The following is a 21,761-nucleotide window of genomic DNA, read 5'->3' as shown; positions in this document are numbered from 1 at the left end:
AGAGTAGCTGGTAGCTTTCCTTCTGAAACTATTCCAAACAATTGAAAAGGAGCGACTCCTCCCTAACTCATTTTATGAAGCCAGCATCATCCTGATGCCAAAACCTGGGAGAGACACAATAAAAAAGGAAACTTCAGGCCAATATCCCTGATGAACATTGATGCAAGAATTCTCAATAAAATACTGGCAAACTGAATCCAGCAGCACATTAAAAAACATATCCATCATGATCAAGCAGGCTTCATCCCTGGGATGCAAGGCTGGTTCAACATTTGTAGATCAATAAATGTAATCCGTCACATAAACAGAACCAAAGACAAAAACCACATGATTATCTCAATAGATGCAGAAAAGTTCTTTGAAAAAATTCAACATCACTTCATGTTAAAAATGCTCAGCTGGGCATGGTGGCTCCCGCCTGTAATCCCAGAACTTTGGGAGGCCAAGGCGGGTGGATCATGAGGTCAGGAGATTGAGACCATCCTGGCTAACATGGTGAAACCCTGTCTCTATTAAAAATACAAAAAATTAGCCAGGCGTGGTGGCGGGCGCCTGTAGTCCCAGCTACTTGGGAGGCTGAGGCGGGAGAATGGCATGAACCTGGGAGGCAGAGCTTGCAGTGAGCCGAGATCACGCCACTGCACTCCAGCCTGGGCAACAGAGTGAGACTCCGTCTCAAAAAACAACAACAACAAAAACAACAAAAACCCAAACAAACAAAAAAACTCTCAATAAACTAGGTATTGATGAGACATACCTCCAAATAATAAGAGCTATTTATGACAAACCCACAGCTAATATCATACTGAATGGGCAAAAGCTGGAAGCATTCCTTTGAAAACTGGTGCAAGACAAGGATGCCCTCTCTCACCACTCCCATTCAACATAGTATTGGAAGTTCTGGCCAGGGCAATCAGGCAAGAGAAAGAAATAAAGAGTATTCAAACAGGGAGAGGGGAAGTCAGATTGTCTGTACTTGCAGATGACATGATTTTATATTTAGAAAACCCCATCGTCTGAGCCCCAAAACTCTTTAAATTGATAAAGAATGTCAGAAAAATCTCAGGATACAAAATCAATGTGCAAAAATCACAAGCATTCCTTTACACCATCAGCAGGCAAGCAGACAGCCAAATCATGAATGAACTGCCATTCACAATCACTACAAAGATAATAAAATACCTAGGAATACAGCTAACAACGGATGTGAAGGACCTCTTCAAGGAGAACTACAAACCACTGCTCAAGGAAATAAAAGAGGACATGAATAAATGAAAAAACATTCCAACCTTATGGATACGAAGAATCAATATCATGAAAATGGCCATACTGCCCAAAGTAATTTACAGATTCAATGCCATTCCCATCAAACTACCACTGACATTCTTCACAGAATTAGAAAAAACTACTTTAAATTTCATTTGGAATCAAAGAAGACCCCATACAGCCAAGACAATCCTAAGCAAAAAGAACAAAGCTGGGGGCATCAGCCTACTTGACGTCAAATTATACTACAAGGCTACAGTAACCAAAACACCATGGTACTGGTACCAAAGCAGACATATAGACCAATGGAACAGAATAGAGACCTCAGAAATAACACCGCACATCTACAACCACCTGATCTTTGACAAACCTGACAAAGACAAGTAATGGGGAAGAGATCTCCTATTTGATAAATGGTGTTGGGAAAACTGGCTAGCCATATGCAGAAAACTGAAACTGGACCCCTTGCTTATGCCTTACACAAAAATTAACTCAGGATGGATTAAAGACTTAAAATGTATAACCCAAAGCCATAAAAACCCTGGAAGAAAACGTAGGCAAGACATTGAGGACACAGGCATGGGCAAAGACTTCACAACAAAAATGCCAAAAGCAATTGCAACAAAAGCAACAATTGACAAATGGGATCTAATTAAACTAAAGAGCTTCTGCACAGCAAAAGAAACTATCATCAGAATGAACAGGCAACCTAAAGAATGTGAGAAAATTTTTGCAATCTATCCATCTGACAAAGGTCTAATATCCAGAATTTATAAGGAACTTAAACAAATTTCAAGAAAAAACAAACAACACCATCAAAAAGTGGACAAAGGATATGAACAGACACTTCTCAAAAGAAGACATTTACGTGGCCAACGAACATGAAAATAAGCTCAACATCACTGAACATTAGAGAAATGCAAATCAAAACCATAATGAGTTACCATCGCACACCAGTCAGAATGGCAATTATTAAAAAGTCAAGAAACAACAGATGCTGGTGAGGCTGTGAATAAATAGGAACACTTTTACACTGTTGGTGGGAATGTAAATTAGTTCAACCATTGTGGAAGACAGTATGGCGATTCCTCAAGGATCTGGAAACAGAAATACAATTTGACCTAGCAATCCCATTACTGGGTATATACCCAAAGGAATATAAATCATTCTACTATAAAGACACATGCACACGTATGTTTATTGCAGCACTATTTGCAATAGCATAGTCATGGATCCAAACCAGATGCCCAACAATGATAGACTGGATAAAGAAAATGTGATACATCTACACCATGGACTACTATGCAGCCATAAAAAGGAATGAGATCATGTGCTTTGCAGGGACATGGATGAAGCTGGAGGCAATCATCCTCAGCAAACTGACCCAGGAACAGAAAACCAAACACTGTATGTTCTCACTCATAAGTGGGAGTTGAACAATGAGAACACGTGGACACAGGGAAGGGAACACACTAGGGCCTGTTGTGGGGTGGAAGGGGAGGGGAGTGAACCTAGAGGACGGGTCAATAAGTATAGCAAACCACCATGACACATGTATACCTATGTAACAAACCTGCACATTCTGCACATGTATCCCAGAACTTAAAAAAAAAATGTGGCACTTCCCCTTAGCTCACCCTCTCTCCTGGGTTGCCATGGTAAGATGTGCTTGCTTCCCCTTCACCTTCCACTGTAATTGTAAGTTTCCTGAGGCCTCCCAGCCATGTGGAACTGTGAGTCAATTAAACCTCTTTTTTTAAAATAAATTACCCAGTCTCAGGTAGTTCTTTATAACAGTGTGAGAATGGACTAATACAGATAGTCTCAGCTAGGTAGCCACTAGCTAGTTGTAACCACTAGAAGAAAAATGCAAATCTTCCTTACTATCGGAAGTACACACATGCACATAAAATGCTAGAAGACAGAATGCAGAGTGTTGACTTTTAAAAAATCCAAATCCCTAGAATATATAATATAAACCAATGTGACTAAAACAAGATCAAACATCTTGGTTCTATCAATAAAAGTAAATGGGCTTAACTCACTTATTTATAAAAGAAGTTTTGAGAGATTGAATTACAAAGTAAAACCCAACATTTTATCATGTATAAAAGACTCATTTAAAAACATATAAAACATTGAAAATAAATATATAGGCAAAGATATATTCAGTATACATCAATAAAAGAAATCAGGGGCCATGTAATTCAGGCCAAAAAGTTTTAAGAAAGTAGAAATTATAGGAGATGCAATAAGAAATGGGTAGAAACACACTATTAATAGAAGACTTTATTTTTGCTTCTTTTAGCCCATGAGAGATCAGTGCAGAAAACAGAAAAGGATGGAAGACCCAAATGATTTGTTTAACAGGATCAATATGATTGATACATGTTGAACTCCATAGCCAGAAAATAGAGTATACACATTTTCCCCACCCTCTCTTAAATAACTGAGTCAAAGAGGAAATACAAATCCAAATTGCAGGATATTTAGCAAATGACAATAATAAGAAACATTGCCTATGAGAAGCTATGGAAGACTGTTAATACAGTGCCCAAAGGGAGGGGAAAAGTCTTAGCTGGGTGTGGTAGCTCATGCCTGTCATCCCAGCTACTTGGGAGGCTAAGATGAGTGTATCGTTTGAGACCAGGAGTTCAAGACCAGCCTAGGCAACATAGTGATACCCCATCTCTAAAGTAAAATAATAAAATAAAATAAAATAGTGGGACCTGGTGCCACGTGCCTGTATCCCAGCTACTTGGGAGGCTGAAGCAGGAAGATCACTTAAGCTGAGGAGTTCAAGGCTGTAGTGACCTATGATTACACCACTGCACTCCAGCCTGAGTGACAGACCAGGATCTCTGTCTCCAAAAACAACCAAACCAAACCAATAAATAGCCTTAAATAATGAATCAGTGGGAAAAAAAGATACCAGTTGAATTAAACATCTGCCTCAGAAGAGTTAGAACAAGTACAAAAAAGTAAAGCAGATTATATGATTATATACCTGAAAAACCCAAGGGAAGCAATTAAAAATATACTATCATAATAGGAAAATTTAGTAAGTTTCAAAATTAAGATATAGAAATGAGTAGCTTTCCTATATGGGAGTAAAAACCAGTTAAAAGATATAATGCAAGGGAAGACCTCATTTATAATAACAACGAAAGCACACTGCTACCAAAGCTCAGACTAAGTGCAAAGAAAGTTTGCATCACCCACCCACATGCAGGAAATAAATGTAAAAGCTCCACTGAGGGCACAGAGGACCCTTGAACAAATGGATCATCATGGCATGTTCTTGGAGGGGCAGTCTAGCATCATAAAGATGGGAGTTCTCCCTATGTTTATTTATAAATTTAACACAATCCCACTAAAAGTACCAATAGATTTTTAAAAAGTTGAGTAAAGCGAATTGACACACAATCTTCATTATTCACAGATTCCATATCTGCAAATTTGTCTAGTAGTTCAAATTTATGTGAACCCTCCAATCAATACTTATGGCACTTCCCTGGTCATTTGCAGACATGCAGTGTGGCAAATTATTTGAGTCACCTATGCATGCTCTTAGCTGAGGTAAAACAAGGTGATGCTTTGCCTTCTTGTTTCAGGTTTCACACTGTAAACAAGAGTCCATTTGTGGTCTATTTAGTGCCACTTTTTTGTGTGTGTTTTTGTGATTTTTGTTGGTAATTTCACTATATAAAGTGGCAAATGCTGAAGAGTTGTCTAGTGTTCCTAAGTACAAGAAGGCTGTGACGTGGGACAGAAAGTACATGTGTTAGTTAAGCTTTGTTCAGGCATGAGCTATAGTGCTGTTAGATACGAGTTCAGTAGTAATAAATCAATGTGATATTACATAAGGTGTCTTTAAACAGAAACACATATAAAACAAGGTTATGTATTGATCAGTTGAGGAAAATATGACCAGAGGCTTCCAAAAACCTTATTCTGTATTTCTACTAGAAGCAATGGTCCAATATTTGCTAAGTCTATGTTCTGGTGACTTTATAGAATATAACTATCAGGAATAATGAGAATTTACTGTATATGTGTATATGAATACATACACACACGTATCTGCATTTTCAGAATCTACCCACTTTTGAACGCTTCCACTGCTACCAACTTAGTCCAATTCACTGTCACCCTTCCAAGACCATTGCAATAGCCTCCTTACTCCTGCCCCATCCTTGCCCTCCTAAAGTCTGTTATCCATGTAGAATCCAGAGCATGTCCTCAAAACATAATTCAGATTATAGTCCCCAGCTCAAAACTCTCTGATGTCTTCTCTTACTTAAGAATCCAAAGCTTTTGCCATAGCCTATAAGTTCTATATACCTCTGAGAAACCACTTCCTGCTCAACCCCTCTCTACCTCTCCAGCCAGTGGCCTCCTTGCCATTCCCTAAAGGACCATTATAGTCCTCTCTCAGGTCTTTGCAACTGAGGTTTTCTCTGCCTCAGCTCCATGGCTTAGTCCCTCACTGCATTCAGATTTTGAGTTACAGGCAGCTTGTTAGCAAGGCTCTGCTTGGACACCCTACATAAAATGGCACATTTCTGTCACTGTACACCTCCATTATTCTTAATTTTTCTTTATGACATTGTCACTATCTGAAATATTATGTACTTATTTGTGTACTGTCTGTATACCCTAAATAGAACGTAAGCTCGATGAGATTTTTCTCACTTCTTTATCCCTATTGAGCAGCATTGGAAATAAGGATTTGCTGAATAAATGAATAAAGGGTCTAAAAATGAAAGAATAAATAGTGAGATATCTCTATGTTCGTGAATAGAAACGGTCAATATTTTAGAGACGTCAGTTCTCTCCACATTTATTCTATGCAATTTCAATAAAAATTCAACAGGGTTTTCAAGGGTTGACAAAATGATATTAAAAGTTATAAGAATGATAAAATGGCTGCAATAGCCAAGACAATTTTGAAAGAGAAAAAAGTTGAGAGAACTTACCCTACCTGATATTAATATGTTATAAAATTATAGTATTTACTAGAGTGTGATATGTATTGATGCAGAATAGATAGGGCAATGGATCAGACTAGAAAGCCCAGAAACAAACCCTATGTATATATATATGTAAATGGCAGCTTGATGCATGCTATGTGTGACATTACACATCAGTGGAGAAGCTAGGACAATTGGTTATCCATGTTGGAAAAAATTAGACCCTTACATTATGCCACACTAAAAAAAAATCAATTCCAAAAGAATTAAATATCCAAATGAGAAAAAAAATAAGAATGTCTCCACCTAATATTCCCGAAAGCAAATCTTGAGATAGGGTTTTGTTTTCAATAGGTTTATTTTTCAAGTGATCACAAGGATTAGAAGTGAGGAACCAGGAAGAGGGAAAGGGTGAGAAGGGAAGCCAATTGGGCTGGTCACCAGTGTGGTCAACCGAGCCTCATTCTTGCTGGGGACTCTCTGAAGAACCATAATGAATGATCCTCAGGCTGCCCATCTTAGGAATGGAAGCGAGAGTATTTATTCACTGGATCTGACTTTATTGGTCAAGATGTTCAATAAAGTAAGAAAAGTATTAAAATATCTTGGTAACCTGAGATTAGGCCAAGATTTCTTAAACAAGATTAAAAAACATAATTATAAATGATAAAACAGACCAATTACACAAGGATAAAATATTCTGTACATCAAAAACTTACAATCAAGTGAAAAGACAGGTCAAGAGGTGATATCAAAGAGGCTGGGGGAGTTTTTAAGAAATGGAGATCAGGCAAGGCCTCTCCATGGAGGAGACACTTGAGCTGAAACATGAATAAGAAGAAACCATTCCTACCAGGTAAAAGCATCTTATGTAGAGTCAACACGAAGTGCAAGGGTTCTGAGGCTGAACACTACTTGGTTTATTCAAGGAAGGCCAGAGTAGCAAGTGAGAGGGAATCATAAAGGATGAGATTTAAGAGCTGATCAGGGGCAGCCTGTGTAATGCTTCATAGGCACGGTAAGAAGTTTAGACTTTTTTTTCTAGGTTCAACTGGCAACTTTTCTAGGTTCGACTGAAAACCACTGAAAGGGTATAGCAGTTGGGTGGCCAATTGCTGAATGGAGAATAGGTTCTAGTGGGCAAGAATGAAAGCAGAGAGACCAGTTAGGAGGACTCTGCGGTATTCCACATGCAAGATAATAGGGCTTGGGCCGGGGAAGTGGCAGGGGAGATAAAGAATGGACAAATCTGATATATAGTCTTGGAACTTGATGATGGAGAGAGTGCGAGGGGTTAGGATAGAGGGAAATCAAGCACACCTTCTACATTTTTGGCTCAAACTTAGTAAATGTAGTGCCATTTACTGAGATGAGGATTACTAATGAGGATGACAAGTTTGGGAATGAGAATCAAGAAATGTGTTTGACACATCAGATTTAAGACACCTGTTAGACTTCAAGTAGAAGTTTGGAGTAAGAAGTTGAATTTATGACTTCACAGTTGAGGAGAGAGAGAAGAAGAGAAATATAATTGGTAGTCATTCACGTATTGATAAAATTTAAAGAACAGGACTGGATCCAATTCCTAGGGAGAGAGCATAGAGACAAGGAAAGCACTCAGTTCCAATCTGTGGGGCACTCCAATATGTAGACATCAGGAAGCCACAAAGGGACCACCTCCACCACCACCACCACCACCACCACCACCACCAATACCAACACCAGTAATACCACTATCCACACTACCACCAACATCACCAGCAAATGGCCACGAAGGAGCTATATTAGCCAGTAGGAGATTGGGGTGTTCCAGAAGACAAGAGAAGAGAATGCATCCATCCACATGGCCCAAAGGAGACCACCTTCTCCCTTTGGAGACTCACCTGATCATGGTCATGCCAATACTTGCCAGGTGTTAAGAGGCAAAGGGCAGCCAATAACTTCCAGTCAGAAAGGCCATGAGCAGGTGATCACTGAAGGCCATTCTCAGACAAGCCACACCAGCTCGATCTCTTTGACTGGAGGAACCAGCTTTTTGGAAACAGATCTTTTCAGGCCTCAGACCTCAGGCTCCTGGCAGGAGATTTGCCTCCCCTTCCACCATTGCTCTACACACCTGCTATCTACCCCCTGCCTCATCTGTGAAGCCAGCAGGACATCCACCCTTGGCCAATCTGTACAGTCCTCCTAGGGAGAAGCCCGGCTGCCTACTGAGAACATGTAGTCTAGAAGCAGACTGGCCCCCATAAATGAGATCCACAGAGAACCTGAATTAGCTGACAATATTGATTACCATGTGCTTACTTATGACAAAGAGCAAGCAATGAAAAATCCCTGATCTTCTAATTTATAGTTTCTCGACGTTTCTTTACCCATCCTTTTATTTTTAATGTTTTTTTCTTTGCTGGCTTTAAGTACATATTTTGTACAATCATATATTTGGATTAAATTTTCGCAAGCTGGTAGAATTAATTTATTCATGCAAATTACTCATCCAATAACTATTAATCGGGCACTTACTGTGAATCAACCCACTATCCTAGATGCTGAGGATACAGTTGTGAATAAAACAAAGTCCTTGCTGGCGTAGAGCTTACGGTCTAGTGGGGAGACAGCAATGAAGAAATAAACACAGAAGATGGCAGAGTGTTTTGTGGAAAAGTAAACCAGAATAAGGACTTCAGGGAGTGGTGAATGGGGCTAGAAGTGTGTGTGGGAGGAGGATATGTTATTTTATGTAGAAGAGCCAGGAAGAACTTCTCATAAGTCAGCATTTGAGGAGAGGCCTGACAAAAAGTCAGAGAGTAAGCCATGAATCCTGTCCTTCATTGGTCAAGATGCCCAAATCATGCTCTAGAAAGACTGTTGCAGGCTCTGAGCACACTGCCTTATCCTGTGGAACTGGGGGTCACTGTGAATTGTCTTGCCATGTCCTATAGACTGAGCTATGGTGACTTCATCTCCAACCAAAAACATTCCACCATCTTCACTGTGAGCATGGGCTTGGCCAAAATCTCTCAAAATCTTGGCGTCTGTGCTGAAGCCTTCCACACTATTGGTTGGGGGATCCCTTTAAATCTGGCCGTTTCTTCCATTTCACTGGATTTCCTATTTTACTCCAATAGTGATGGACAGTTTTGAAGCCCGTTTGTACGTCCTAACCCAAAACAGGTACCCTGAAGGAAGACTGAGTCTTTAGTACAGCTGTGGTCTAATTTACAAGGAAAGAAAAGTTGTGGGAGGGTTGGGAGTGTGAAATAGATAAGTAGAACAATAAAAAGGGAAGCGTGATGAGGTCCATAGGATGAGGTCCATAGGATGAGGTCTGGCAAATGGAAGTGGTATAAAAAAAGGCCATCAGTATTTTGAGATAAAAGAAAATAAAATGCAGAAAGTATTTTAATGATGCTGGGAATAATAGCCTATAAACAGTAGCAATGCCTATAAAATATTATACAAGATGTAGTGTTAAAAGAAAGACACCATCAGCATCTTCACCTAAATACTGAACTAACTTCATGTTATGTATTTAGGTGAAGACAAGACAGAAGGGAAATCTGAAAATAAAGCGATATGGGATCTGGAGCTCATTCAGAATGGAGAATGGGAGAGCTGTAGTTGAAAAATCTATATGCATCCTAGGCCGGGCACGGTGGCTCACACCTGTAATTCCAGCACTTTGGGAAGCCAAGGTGGGTGGATCACCTGAGGTCAGGAGTTCAAAACCAGCCTAACCAATATGGTGAAACCTCTTCTCTACTAAAAATACAAAAATTAGCCAGGCATGGTGGTGGGCACATGTAGTCCTAGCTACTCAGGAGGCTGAGACAGGAGAATTGCTTGAACCCGGGAGGCACAAGTTGCAGTGAGCCGAAATCGCACCACTGCACTCTGGCCTGGGTGACAGAGCTGGACTCCATTCCAAAAGAAAAAAAAAATCTATATGCATCCTATTTCACTGTTTTTAGGTGAAATTCATTTCAGGCACCTCTATTTTTCCCAGTAACATTGAGCTCCATGGGCTTACATTTCTTGTAAGGCTAACTAATGAATTCCACAGACCAGATTTTAAAAATGTAAGTCTTCATAACTAACAAAAGAAATTACTGAAGGAGATGAAAGGAAAGGCCCCTTGACCCATAGTTGTGGAAGGAGAGAGAACATTCTGCACCACAATACTAACATAAACAATCTGATTTGACAAAGTGTTAAATTGAGAAATTTCAAAAGAAGATCAGTCTTACTCTCTTGCAAAATATGGAAGTGTGTCTTTTCATAACCGTTACTGATTTGTTCTGTTCTATGTTAACATAAACTTGTCCTTAGGAGAGCTATTTGAAGAGGTCTTGTAATAATCCCACAAAATAGAAAATTATTGCCACTTCTCATGAAACCAATTTCCAAAGAAACCTGTAATTCTGATCGATTGTTTTATTTGATAATTTTTGGGCCTGGCCATAATATTTTAAGTGATATCTGGATCCCTAAACTTATAAATGCTTGTAAAATTTTATATTAACTCAGTGGCATTCTGATTCTCTCATATGCAAGTAGGTAATAAGTTGACTACAGATTTCCTTTTAAATAAAGATTTTTGAGAGTCTTGTCTCATTTAAATTCACTCCAGTTATTATGTAATAGAAAAAAAGATATTCATAGCAACACATAAATTTATACAACATATAAAACTTTTTAAAAATGCCAGAATTGTACAAAAAAAATTTTTAGTGGAAGAACATTACATAAGACATGAATAAAAAAGTCTCTGTTCTTCCCAAATTAACCTTCAAATTCAATGCTTTTTTTTTTTTTTTTTTTTTTGAGACAGGGTCTTGTTCTGTCACCCAGGCTGGGGTGCAGTGGCGCAGTCTCAGCTCACTGCAACCTCTGCCTCCCGGGTTCAAGCGATACTCCTGCCTCAGCCTCCTGAGAAACTGGGATTATAGGTGTAAGCCACGATGCCTAGCCAGTTCAATGTATTTCTAATCAGAGCTGTCAATGGACTTGGGAAGGAATTGGGAGAGATCTTCTTGAGCTCATTCTAAAATTCACCCCACTGAGGCATCAGGATGGTTCTACCTCTGAGCTCTTCTTTCTTTTCTGTAGTCCCTTCAATTACAAAAGAAGAACATAGAATATAGACAGGTAAAGGCACTGTGTAATCAAAGTGGTGATTCAAATCACCATGCCATAGTGTGGAGAATATTTTTAATATTCCCACCTCACTTACACAGAAAGGCAAACCCCATGTAGATTACATATGTAAACATTAAAAATGATCAGTTATATCAAACTTCCAGAATCAAATACAGAACAATATTTTTAAAATATTGAGGAAGAAATAGCTATTGTAAATATGATATGGAACCCAAGAGCCAGTCAGAAAAAGGCTGACAAATTTGACTACATAAAAATTTAAAACTTCTCTAGGACAAAAGATTCCCTTAACAAATCTAAAAAGAAAACAACAAATGGACAAAATATTAGCAATGCATATGACCAAGATTTAATATATACAATATTTAAGAGTTCTATATTCATTCAGAATAATAAGAAAAACACCATGACTTAAAACACTGAGAGGGCCGGGCGTGGTAGCTCACGCCTGTAATCCCAGCACTTTGGGAGGCCAAGGCGGGCAGATCACGAGGTCAGGAGATCGAGACCATCCTGGCTAACATGGTGAAACCCCGACTCTACTAAAAGTACAAAAAATTAGCCGGGTGTGGTGGCGAGTACCTGTAGTCCCAGCTACTCGGAAGGCTGAGGCAGGAGAATGTCGTGAACCTGGGAGGTGGAGCTTGCAGTAAGCCGAGATCACACCACTGCACTCCAGCCTGAGCAACAGTGCAAGACTCCATCAAAAATAAACAAAAACAAAACAAAACAAAGCAAAAAAACACTGAGAGCATTCTCTGACAAAGAGTTCTATGAAGAAGAAAAAGAAATGACCGATAATAAATGAAAAATTCCTGACGACACTAAAAATGAAAACAATGCACATTAAAGCAGCCCTGAAATAAGACTTTTTATATTTCAATTTAAAATGTTTTTATTGTCCAGGTATATTAGTTTAAAAAGCAAGAAAGGACAAGTGTGTACAGAATTACTCATTTAAATAAATAAAACTATATTCCAAAACGTGTTAATACATGCATAGTAAAATTCTGGAAAGATAGACACCAATGTTCACAAGAACAGCTATTTTCAAATCAGAATAAAAAGCAAGATGAAGACAGAATAAAGCAACATGAGCATTTTGAAAAAAGTAAATGGCTACTTTAAAAGGCATTCAGGTTTTATCTTATGAAAGGTGTAGAAAAAAATGCTCCTGGAACTGACAAACAAATTTAGTAAAGTTTCAGAATACAAAATCGATGCATAAAAATCAGTAGCATCTTTATACACTAAAAACGTTCTAGCTGAGAATCAAATGAAGAACACAGTCCCATTTACAATAGCCACAAAGAAAATGAGATCCCTAGGAATTCATCCAGCCAAGGAGGTGAAAGATGTCTACAAGAAGAACTACAAAACACTGCTGAAAGAAATCAAAGATAGCATGGATTGGAGGAATCAATACAGTTTGAATGACTATACTGTTTAAATCAATTTATAGATTCAACACCATCCTTATCAGAATAAAAGTGTCATTTTTCACGGAATTAGAAAAATCTATTCTAAAACTCAGTTGGAACCATAAAAGAGCCTGAATAGCCAAAGCAATTATAAGCAAAAAGAACAAAGCTAGAGACATCACATTGCCTGACTTCTAACTATACTACAAGGCTACAGTAATCAAAATGGCATGGTACTGGTACAAAAACAGACACATAGACCAGTGGAACAGAACAGAGAACTCAGAAACAAACCTGCTCACCTACAACCATCTGATCTTCAACAAAATCAACAAAAATAAGCAATGGGAAATTGACTGTCCATTCAATAAATGATGCTGGAATAACTGGCTAGACATACGAAGAAAAATGAAACTGGATCCATACTTCTCATCCTATACAAAAATTAACTCAAGATGGATTAAAGATTTAAATGTAAGACCTAAAACTATAAAAATCCTAGAATAAACCTAGGAAATACCCTTCCTGACATAGGCTTTGGCAAAGAATTTATGGCTAAGTCTCCAAAAGCAATTGCAACTAAAACAAAAATTGACAAGTGGGACCCAATTAAACTAAATAGCTTCTGCACAACAAAAGAAATTACCAAAAGTGTAAACAGACAGCCTTCAGAAAGGGAGAAAATTTTTGCAAACTGTGCATATAGTGAAGGTCTGATATCCAGAATCTACAAGGAACTTACACAAATCAACAAGCAAAAAACAAAAAAAATCCAATTAAAAAATGGGCAAAGGACATGAACAGACACTTCTCAAAAGAAGACATACAAGTGGTCAACAAACATGAAAAAAAAGCCCAACATTACTAATCATCAGATAAATGCAAATCAAAACCACAGTGAGATACCATATCACACTACTCAGAGTGGCTATTATTAAAAAGTCAAGAAAATAACAGATGCTGGTGAGGTTGTGGAGGAAAAGGAATGCTTATACACTGTTGGAGGGAGTGTAAAATTAGTTCAACCATTGTGGAAGACAGTGTGGCAATACCTCAAAGACTTAAAAACAGAAATGCCATTCTACCCAGCAATCCCACTACATTTAGGTATATACCCAAAGGAAAATAATTTGTTCTATCAAAAAGATACATGCACTCATGTGTTCCTTATAGTGCTATTAACAAAAGCAAAGACATGGAACCAATCTAGTTGCCCATCAACAGTGAATTGGATAAAGAAAATGTGGCACACATATATACCATGAAATACTATGCAGCCATAAAAAGAATGAAATCACGCCCTTCACAGCAACATGGATGGAGCTAGAGGCCATTATCCTAAGCAACTTAATGCAAGAACAGAAAACCAAATACTGCATGTTCTTACTTACAAGTGGAAGCTAAACATTGAATACACATAAATGTGAAGATGAGAACAAGAGACACGGGGGATCACTAGATGGGGCAGGGGGAGAGGGTGGCATGGGCTGAAGAACCATCTGTTGGGTACTATGCTTACTGCCTGGGTGACGGGATTTTTGGGACACCAAGCCTCAGCATCACACAATTTACCCATGTAACAAACCTGCACATGCACCCTTTAATCTATAATAAAAGTTGAAAAAAGAAAATAATGATAGTAAACCTTAGCATTAAAAAATAGTTCATTTGTAACATAAAAATTAAGTAAATTCTTATTTATTCTTACTTCTTTTCCCACTGTGTTTTTCCAAAGTAGAATTGTTTTCAACATCCATGGTATCTAGAAAGTGACAGGTAGTGGTCAGAGAAGTGTAATTTATAAGTAAAATTTATAAATCTTATGATAATTCACACTGCGTGGAAGGCTGCGTTTATAACAATATTCTGAGTATAATTTATGTGTCTTCCTTCCAAAGGAAACAGACACTGAGTTGATGTCTAAGGTCTTCCTCTAGTTCTCTGAGACTTTGAAACAGCTCTTCATTACTTTTATGCACCAATTTCCTCATTTATGAAACAGGGACAGCAACAGTTATCCCGTTCAGCTTTAAAATTTTTATGAATATTAAATATCTTACTTGCAAGAGTTAATAGGAAATCACTATATATATCAATAACAGTCCAGAGGATATCTTTCAAAACTATGTATTTTTAGCTTAAGAGTAGGTATCTGATTTTTTTTTTCCTGACAGGTAGCAGGACTATTTGTCTTTTTAGGCCTTTCCAAAGTTGTGACAAAATGACAGTATTACCTGTGAGTGGAAGAACATTTTTTTTTTTTTTTTCAAGAACAAGGATGGAACTCGCTTTATAAATTCAACACTTTACTATTGATATGCTAATATAGCGAGATACTACTATGTTTACCAGTGTATTTTTTTTTACCACCTAACCAAGAGAGCCCATTCTGTTAAATATGACTTTATAATGATCTCTTGCCTCCCTGCAGTTCCCAAAAGGGTCAGGTTAAGCAAATGTAGAGAACAGGATTCTGGCAGCACCAAACCTGTTCTTTGTCACAGTCTGCTCACAGTCAAGTGCAGCAGGAAACCGGGACTATGATTTCAGACTTTTGAAATTCTGAAGCCTGGGGCCTGTGGGCCCACTTCCTGTTGGTGATCCAGAGGCTGTTTGATGCTTTGCTTCAACTCTGATCACTTCCCACATCCCTACCCAGTGTCTGTGATATCCACTGAGCCACTTCCATCCCAAGACCCTAGGGTAGCCTTACCCATCATGTCAGATGCTTGACTACTTTCAGTCCTTGCTTCTTGGCTTCTTGGCACAGCTTTTGGAAAACACATGACACAGGAGCACTTCTCATTTTCAGGTTCTTGTGGCTGTGATCCTAAATTGTGATTTGTAAACATTTTTATTTGTGCCCACTCCCCTCCAAAGATTCTCCTTTCCCCCAACATTAGTGACTACCCACTCCCCACAGCTAAATTAAGGGATGGGCTCTACATCTGAAATCTCTTTTTCTTTTGTGGTTCCTCACTGTATTTGTCCCTTCTGTTCATAAATAACCCTGAGAATTTCATCTTGAAATAAAGGGTCAATTAATAGTTTGTTTCAGTGATGAAGAACACTGGAGGAGCAAAGGCTGGTTGTAGGGAAAAAGATGACACACTCAGTTTTGGAGGTGTTAAGTTTGAAGGTCTTGAGTAACATCCAAGTGGTGAAGTCTAAGGCCTTCAGGACCTCCAACAGGAGCCTTCTGACACTTGGATGAATGAGTTTAGAAGACAGGGCTGGCTGGAGATACATATGTAGGAATCATGAGGTTGTGGGTGGTGACTGAAATCACAGGAGTGGATGAAATGCCTAGGTGAGGCCTTTTGTAATCTGGGTGAGTCAGAGGGGCCAGGGGACACCTTATTCTGAAAACTTACTGCTATTATGAATCATGCCTTGTGCTAAAGTTGCTTTTATCTCCTGGTCATTTCAGATCCTACAATTTCTCCATCATTCTCTTCTCACCCTTTTACACTTCCCCCTTCTTGCCTCTATTTTTCTCTCATCTTTTAATTCTTTCTCTACATACTTCTTGTTGTACCTATTTTTTTACACCACTCATCACCCTTTGAATGTATCTCATTCCACCTGTTTTCCTGTTTATATCTTTAGATCTAGTTTTATTATTGAGGTGAACTTCTTTCTACTATCACTTCCTCCTTCTGTTCTCTCTTCTAGCTTGTTTCTCTGAATCTTATCTTGACTTTTTTTTTTTTTTTTTTTTGAGACGGAGTCTTGCTCGATCGCCCAGGCTGGAGTGCAGTGGCACGATCTTGGTTCACTGCAAGACCTGCCTCCAAGGTTCATGCCATTCTCCCGCCTCAGCCTCCCGAGTAGCTGGTGCTACACTGCCCGCCACCATGCCTGGCTAATGTTTTTTGTTTTTAGTAGAGATGGGGTTTCACCATTTTAGCCAGGGTGGTCTTGATCTCCTGACCTCGTGATCCACCCACCCGACCTCCCAAGGTGCTGGGATTACAGGCGTGAGCCACCGCGCCTGGCCCTTTTCTTGATCTTGACTCTTTTTGCAATTTCAATCTTTGTCTTTATCCACATTTTCTTCATCTATATTCATCTTTATCTCGCAGGTTATTACTTTCATCACCAAATGCCTGCTGTTTGGACACTGACCACATAGCCATCTCTATTACCTTTGTCTGTTCCTTATGAGCTTTCTACCTTGCAGGCTGTTAATCAATCAGCAACTTTATTTTCACATTTCTGGTACAATTTCTGAGAAGTATCTCGAAAATTATCCCCCCCTCCCCCACAAAATTCCCCTACCTGGAATATTTGAATTCCTTGTCCACTTAGAAAAACTTGAAGCTGACTCTTATATCTTTTCATTTGGTGACTCTAGCCTACCTTTCTCCATTCTTCCTCCTTACTTTATCCACTCAGTGTCTCCTCCCTCCATTCAGGAGCCCAGCTCTTCTTTTTTTTTTCGCTCCCTCAAACCTGTTGAAAGCAGCCCGAGTCTGTGCACAAGTCTTTGTGTGTGTGGTGTGTATGTGTGTGTGCATATGTTTTGGGGGAGAGGTAAGGAAAAGAAAAAAGAGCTTTTCCTCCATGCAAGTAGGAAAACAAAGATAATTAATAATGAACACCATAATTGGCTTCTGCATCACAGCTAATGGGCTGCATCTCTTCTGACTCTCTTTGTGTATTTATTGGAGGAGCTTTAAATTCACAGGACAATGAAGACAAACAAGGAAATAATAGACTATAGACAGTGACCAGGAAACCAGCGAACCTGTCTCAATGTGGTCATGCTGAACTATTTTCAGAGCTTAAACGGACTGACAAAAAAATACACCTACATCAATGAGTACACCTCATAGCCCTACTCTATCTGGCCACACCTCGTTCTCCTCCTCACTTCTCATTTTTCTGCCCATTGCCCTGCTGCTATACATTTTTGTCTCTGTCTCTTTGATTTGGTGAGCTCATCTCCCTTTGATTTTTCTTGTCTCCTGTGTTGCTTTTTCTGTTTCCATCAATGATGTTCTGTTCTCCTTTATTTCTATGTTTATCCATTTTGCTTCTATCTTTCCAGGTATTTTGTATATTATATAGCTGGTTCCATTCCTATTATCTCTGTCTCTTTGCGATTTTTATTTTTCCCACCCCATAAAGATTATATGTATTAACCAATATATATATATACACACACACATATGTGTGTGTTTATGTATGTATACATGTTATATGTAACAAATATATGCATGTGTACACACACACACACACACACGCACACAGTGGTTGTTAAATAAGCTTTCTTGCATCAGGCACTGGTACAGTCTCCTGTGAATATTCTGAGTTCCTTGCGCATCTTCTTTGGACTTTGACTTAAATGACACAGCTCTTATACTCCTGTCTGTTACATACAACAGTCACCCACCATGAGACACCTGGGTTGCTAGTTTCTATTGTTTCTTTAGTTTTTTGGCCCTAATACTTCTGTACATCTATTTCCTCACCCCAAAATGGGTATAGTTAGCCTGCCTATGTCTTAAAAATTTTGTGATGACAAAATAAGATCTTATTTGCCAAAATACATTGAAATAACACAATATAATCCAATTACATGATGAAGGACATCTACCAAAAACTATACTAATGTTTGAGAGTGTTTGATCTGAAGTTTTTATTTCTGTCTATAATTACATAGTAGGAACAGTTGTCTTTTGAGGCTTTACAATTACAAATGACATTGATGTCAATCCATGTATCACTATAAAAATCTAAGATCTTAGTGTTAATAGGAATGAGAGCAGGTTTCAAAAAAAGGATACCACAAATTTGCTATTTATTTCTTCTACAACAGCAAAATATAATTACATACATTTAGTCAGTGAAACTCTTTCTGTTAAACATGAGTTTATCATAACTTCCTGCCTCTTTCCATTTTCTAAAATGCAAAAAGGAGTTCCCAGATGAACTGGATACAAGGTAGTGAAGGTGCTCAGAATAAAAAGTGTCTGGAAACAGCAGCTTTTAATTCACATTCCTGACATTCTGCAGGCCAAGTCTTGGCATCCTAATCTTCTTTACCTGACCCACTTCTTAGGGATGAGCTGCAGGTTTCCTGAAGCTCTTCTCCATTACTCAGGTCTGAAAAGTCACTACTGCTGAAACCTGCAGAAAAAAATAAAATTCCTTAACAGTCTTAGTCTGAGTCTTAGGAACCAGCAGGGAATTCTTTAAAAGCAAAACTGAAGAAGAGAAGCTTGTGGAGGAGGGGGAGAAATATTCCCACCACTAGGCCATCCTTTGGCTTTGATCATCTGACCTGTTGGTCAAGATTGCTCCAGGAGCCCTCTCTGAGGCTGGGGCTGGGGATGATGTTGTTTCTTATGCTTCTTATCCTTTCATTATCAGTTTGCACATACTTCTGCTTCCATCTCAGTTTCTTATCCAAGGGAACCATGGAAGCAACATCTTAAAGATGTCAGAGCCTCCATCAGCTGGGCCCTGAATGACTGTGTGGGCACCCCCTCCACTCAGGAACTACTTTATCCTATTTATGTGAGTGAAAAATAAACTTATGTTGCACTTGTGCCTTTGAACATTTTGAGGCTTATGTTTTATACCAGCCCAACTCATCTAATTGAAAATGTAAAATGCAAATCATCTAAAATCCCAACAAATTAATTTTTTATTTTAAAGGATATAACATAAAAAGTGAATGTAGCTTTTTCAGCAAAGAAAGACATTTGTTACATCAAGAGTTTTTAATTGCTCTTACGTCTCTTCCTGTTGGGTATTCTCCAAGTAGATGTACTTCTAGAAATCATAGGATCTAGAAAGTAAAGGAAAACCAAATCAATAATATCTAACTAAAAGATCTATAAATCTTATGACTGCTTACATTGTTGACAGAATTTGGACTATAAATATTCTATGAGGATCATTTCTGTCTCTTCCTATCTAAGGGAAAGAGATTACTATCAAATGGAGCACAGACCCACAATCCTTTAGCCCTAATTGCAAAATCAATGACCTTTTTTTTTTTGTTTTTGTTTTGAGACAGGGTCTCACTCTGTCAGCCAAGCTGGAGGGCAGTGATGCAATCTTGGCTCACTGCAGTCTTGACCTTCCAGGCTCAAATGATCCTTCCACCTCAGCCTCCCACATCATTGGGACTACAGGCATGCACCACCACCATGCCCAGCTAATTTTTTGTATTTTTTTGTAGAAATGGGGTTTTGTCATGTTGCCTAGGCTGGTCTTGAACTCCTGGGCTCAAAAGATCCACCTGCCTCAGCCTCCCAAAGTTTTGGGATTATAGGCGTGAGCCACCACACCTGGCCTCAAAGATATTTTAATAATCAATATTGTTTTCATAGGTTTGCAGCTAACTAATTTGGCAGTGAATCCGGACTTGAGTTGCCATGAGTCCATGTAAAATCTTATCATATTTGGTGTGAATATTTATATAATTTGCTGTATAAACATTCGTATATTTGAGAATGGGATTCTTCCCTGGATCCTACTGGGGTATTTTGTTTTATATAGAATATAAACCACATTGTCTTTTTAAAATAATAAAACATTTTTTGAACTTTGAAGTACATCTGGCTTTGAAGGTTTTATAGAGGATTATGAGTGTTTATTAAGAGTTTGGGTTGTTAGCCTTGTCTCCTCCTATAACTTTCCATATGTGATGTGCAAAGAAAAAAGATCCTTAAGTGTGCCTTAGTTTCCCCATCTGTCAAATGGGGGGACAATAGTTATCTTGCCCACCTTTTAGGTTATTGTAAAGATGCAAGTAGATCTTATTTACAAATATATTTTCAAATATCACTATTTGGCCAATTTCATGTTGGGGGCCATCTGTCAAAAGTATGAATTGAATGTGATGGTTAGAAACAGGAGGCTTTCTTTCTGTCAATAACTAGAGAGTATGACCAGAAGCTTTGGAATTTTGAACAAGTTTGTGACAAAATCAAGCAATAACAGACTAGTGTACTTTCTTTTCTTTACAAAACAGGGAACGGGCAGAAGTAGAAATCACTACATAAATCCAACACTTTAGAGTTAATAGGTCTGGCAGTGATATGGTTTGGTTGTGTCCTCACCCAAATATCATCTTGAATTCCCATGTGTTGTGGGAGGGACCTGGTGGCAGGTAATTGAGTCATGGGGAGAGATCTTTCCTGTGCTGTTCTTGTGATAGTGAATAAGTCTCACAAGTTCTGAATGATTATATAAGGGGGAGTTTCCCAGCACAAGCTCTCTTCTCTTGTCTGCCGCCATGTGAGACGTGCCTTTCACCTTCTGCCATGATTGTGAGGCCTCCCCAGCCATGTGGAACTGTAAGTCCATTAAACCTCTTTCTTTTGTAAATTACCCAGTCTCAGGTATGTCTTTATCAGCAACATGAAAATGGACTAATACAGGCAGTCTGTAGTAAACAGGGCACTGCCACTCAACCACAACCATCTTGTTAAGCCTGAATTTAGAGTGACTTCTATCTTTGCATTTTTCAAAATGGTCAGATGAGGTAGATGCAGAGAACTGACTCCTGGATAGCTGTTGTGTGCGCTCAGAGCACAGTGCATCAAGGAAGAGGTGCTCTGAAGTCAGAGCCCTGAAGTCAAGGGAGCTGTTCTTACCCTTCTCACCATGCTTGCTTCTCAGTGCCCCGCTTGAGGCTTCTGGGGGCGCCTCCTCCTCACTGGATTCTGAAAAGTCGTAGTCTTGTCCTATTACTGCAGAAAGGAGCAAATGTCCTTTGGAGGTCTCAATGTATGATAAGGGAACCAAGTCAGAATAATATTCTATGAAAAGGAAACTAGGAAAATTTGTGATGCTCTGAAACTTCAGGGCAAGAATGTCCGTGCTCTCAAACCTCCATGATCTGCCTTTTCATTCAAATTCATGTGGCTCAAGGTTAGTATTTTATCCCTCACTGTCACCTGAGCCTGAGGCTGAGAAAATTTTA

General features: G+C 38.8%; 1 protein-coding gene across 7 annotated transcripts in view; it reads right to left on the bottom strand.

Moving 5' to 3' along the window:
• Window positions 1–21,761, bottom strand: part of SP100 (SP100 nuclear antigen) — a 131,783-nt gene that overhangs the window by 56,653 nt on the left and 53,369 nt on the right. For all 7 annotated transcript variants that reach the window (XM_063648084.1, XM_054477733.2, XM_063648085.1 and 4 more), the window contains 5 exons: window positions 21,433–21,528; window positions 19,563–19,616; window positions 18,869–18,952; window positions 15,531–15,647; window positions 14,526–14,579 (listed from right to left, as the gene is read on the bottom strand). In XM_063648084.1, coding sequence (XP_063504154.1) covers window positions 14,526–14,579; window positions 15,531–15,647; window positions 18,869–18,952; window positions 19,563–19,616; window positions 21,433–21,528 — 405 coding nt within the window. The remainder of the gene's footprint in view (window positions 1–14,525; window positions 14,580–15,530; window positions 15,648–18,868; window positions 18,953–19,562; window positions 19,617–21,432; window positions 21,529–21,761) is intronic.

Source organism: Pongo pygmaeus, chromosome 11 (assembly GCF_028885625.2).
Source record: "Pongo pygmaeus isolate AG05252 chromosome 11, NHGRI_mPonPyg2-v2.0_pri, whole genome shotgun sequence".
NCBI classification, from domain to species: domain Eukaryota; kingdom Metazoa; phylum Chordata; class Mammalia; order Primates; family Hominidae; genus Pongo; species Pongo pygmaeus.
This window is presented reverse-complemented; position numbering and strand designations above follow the sequence as displayed.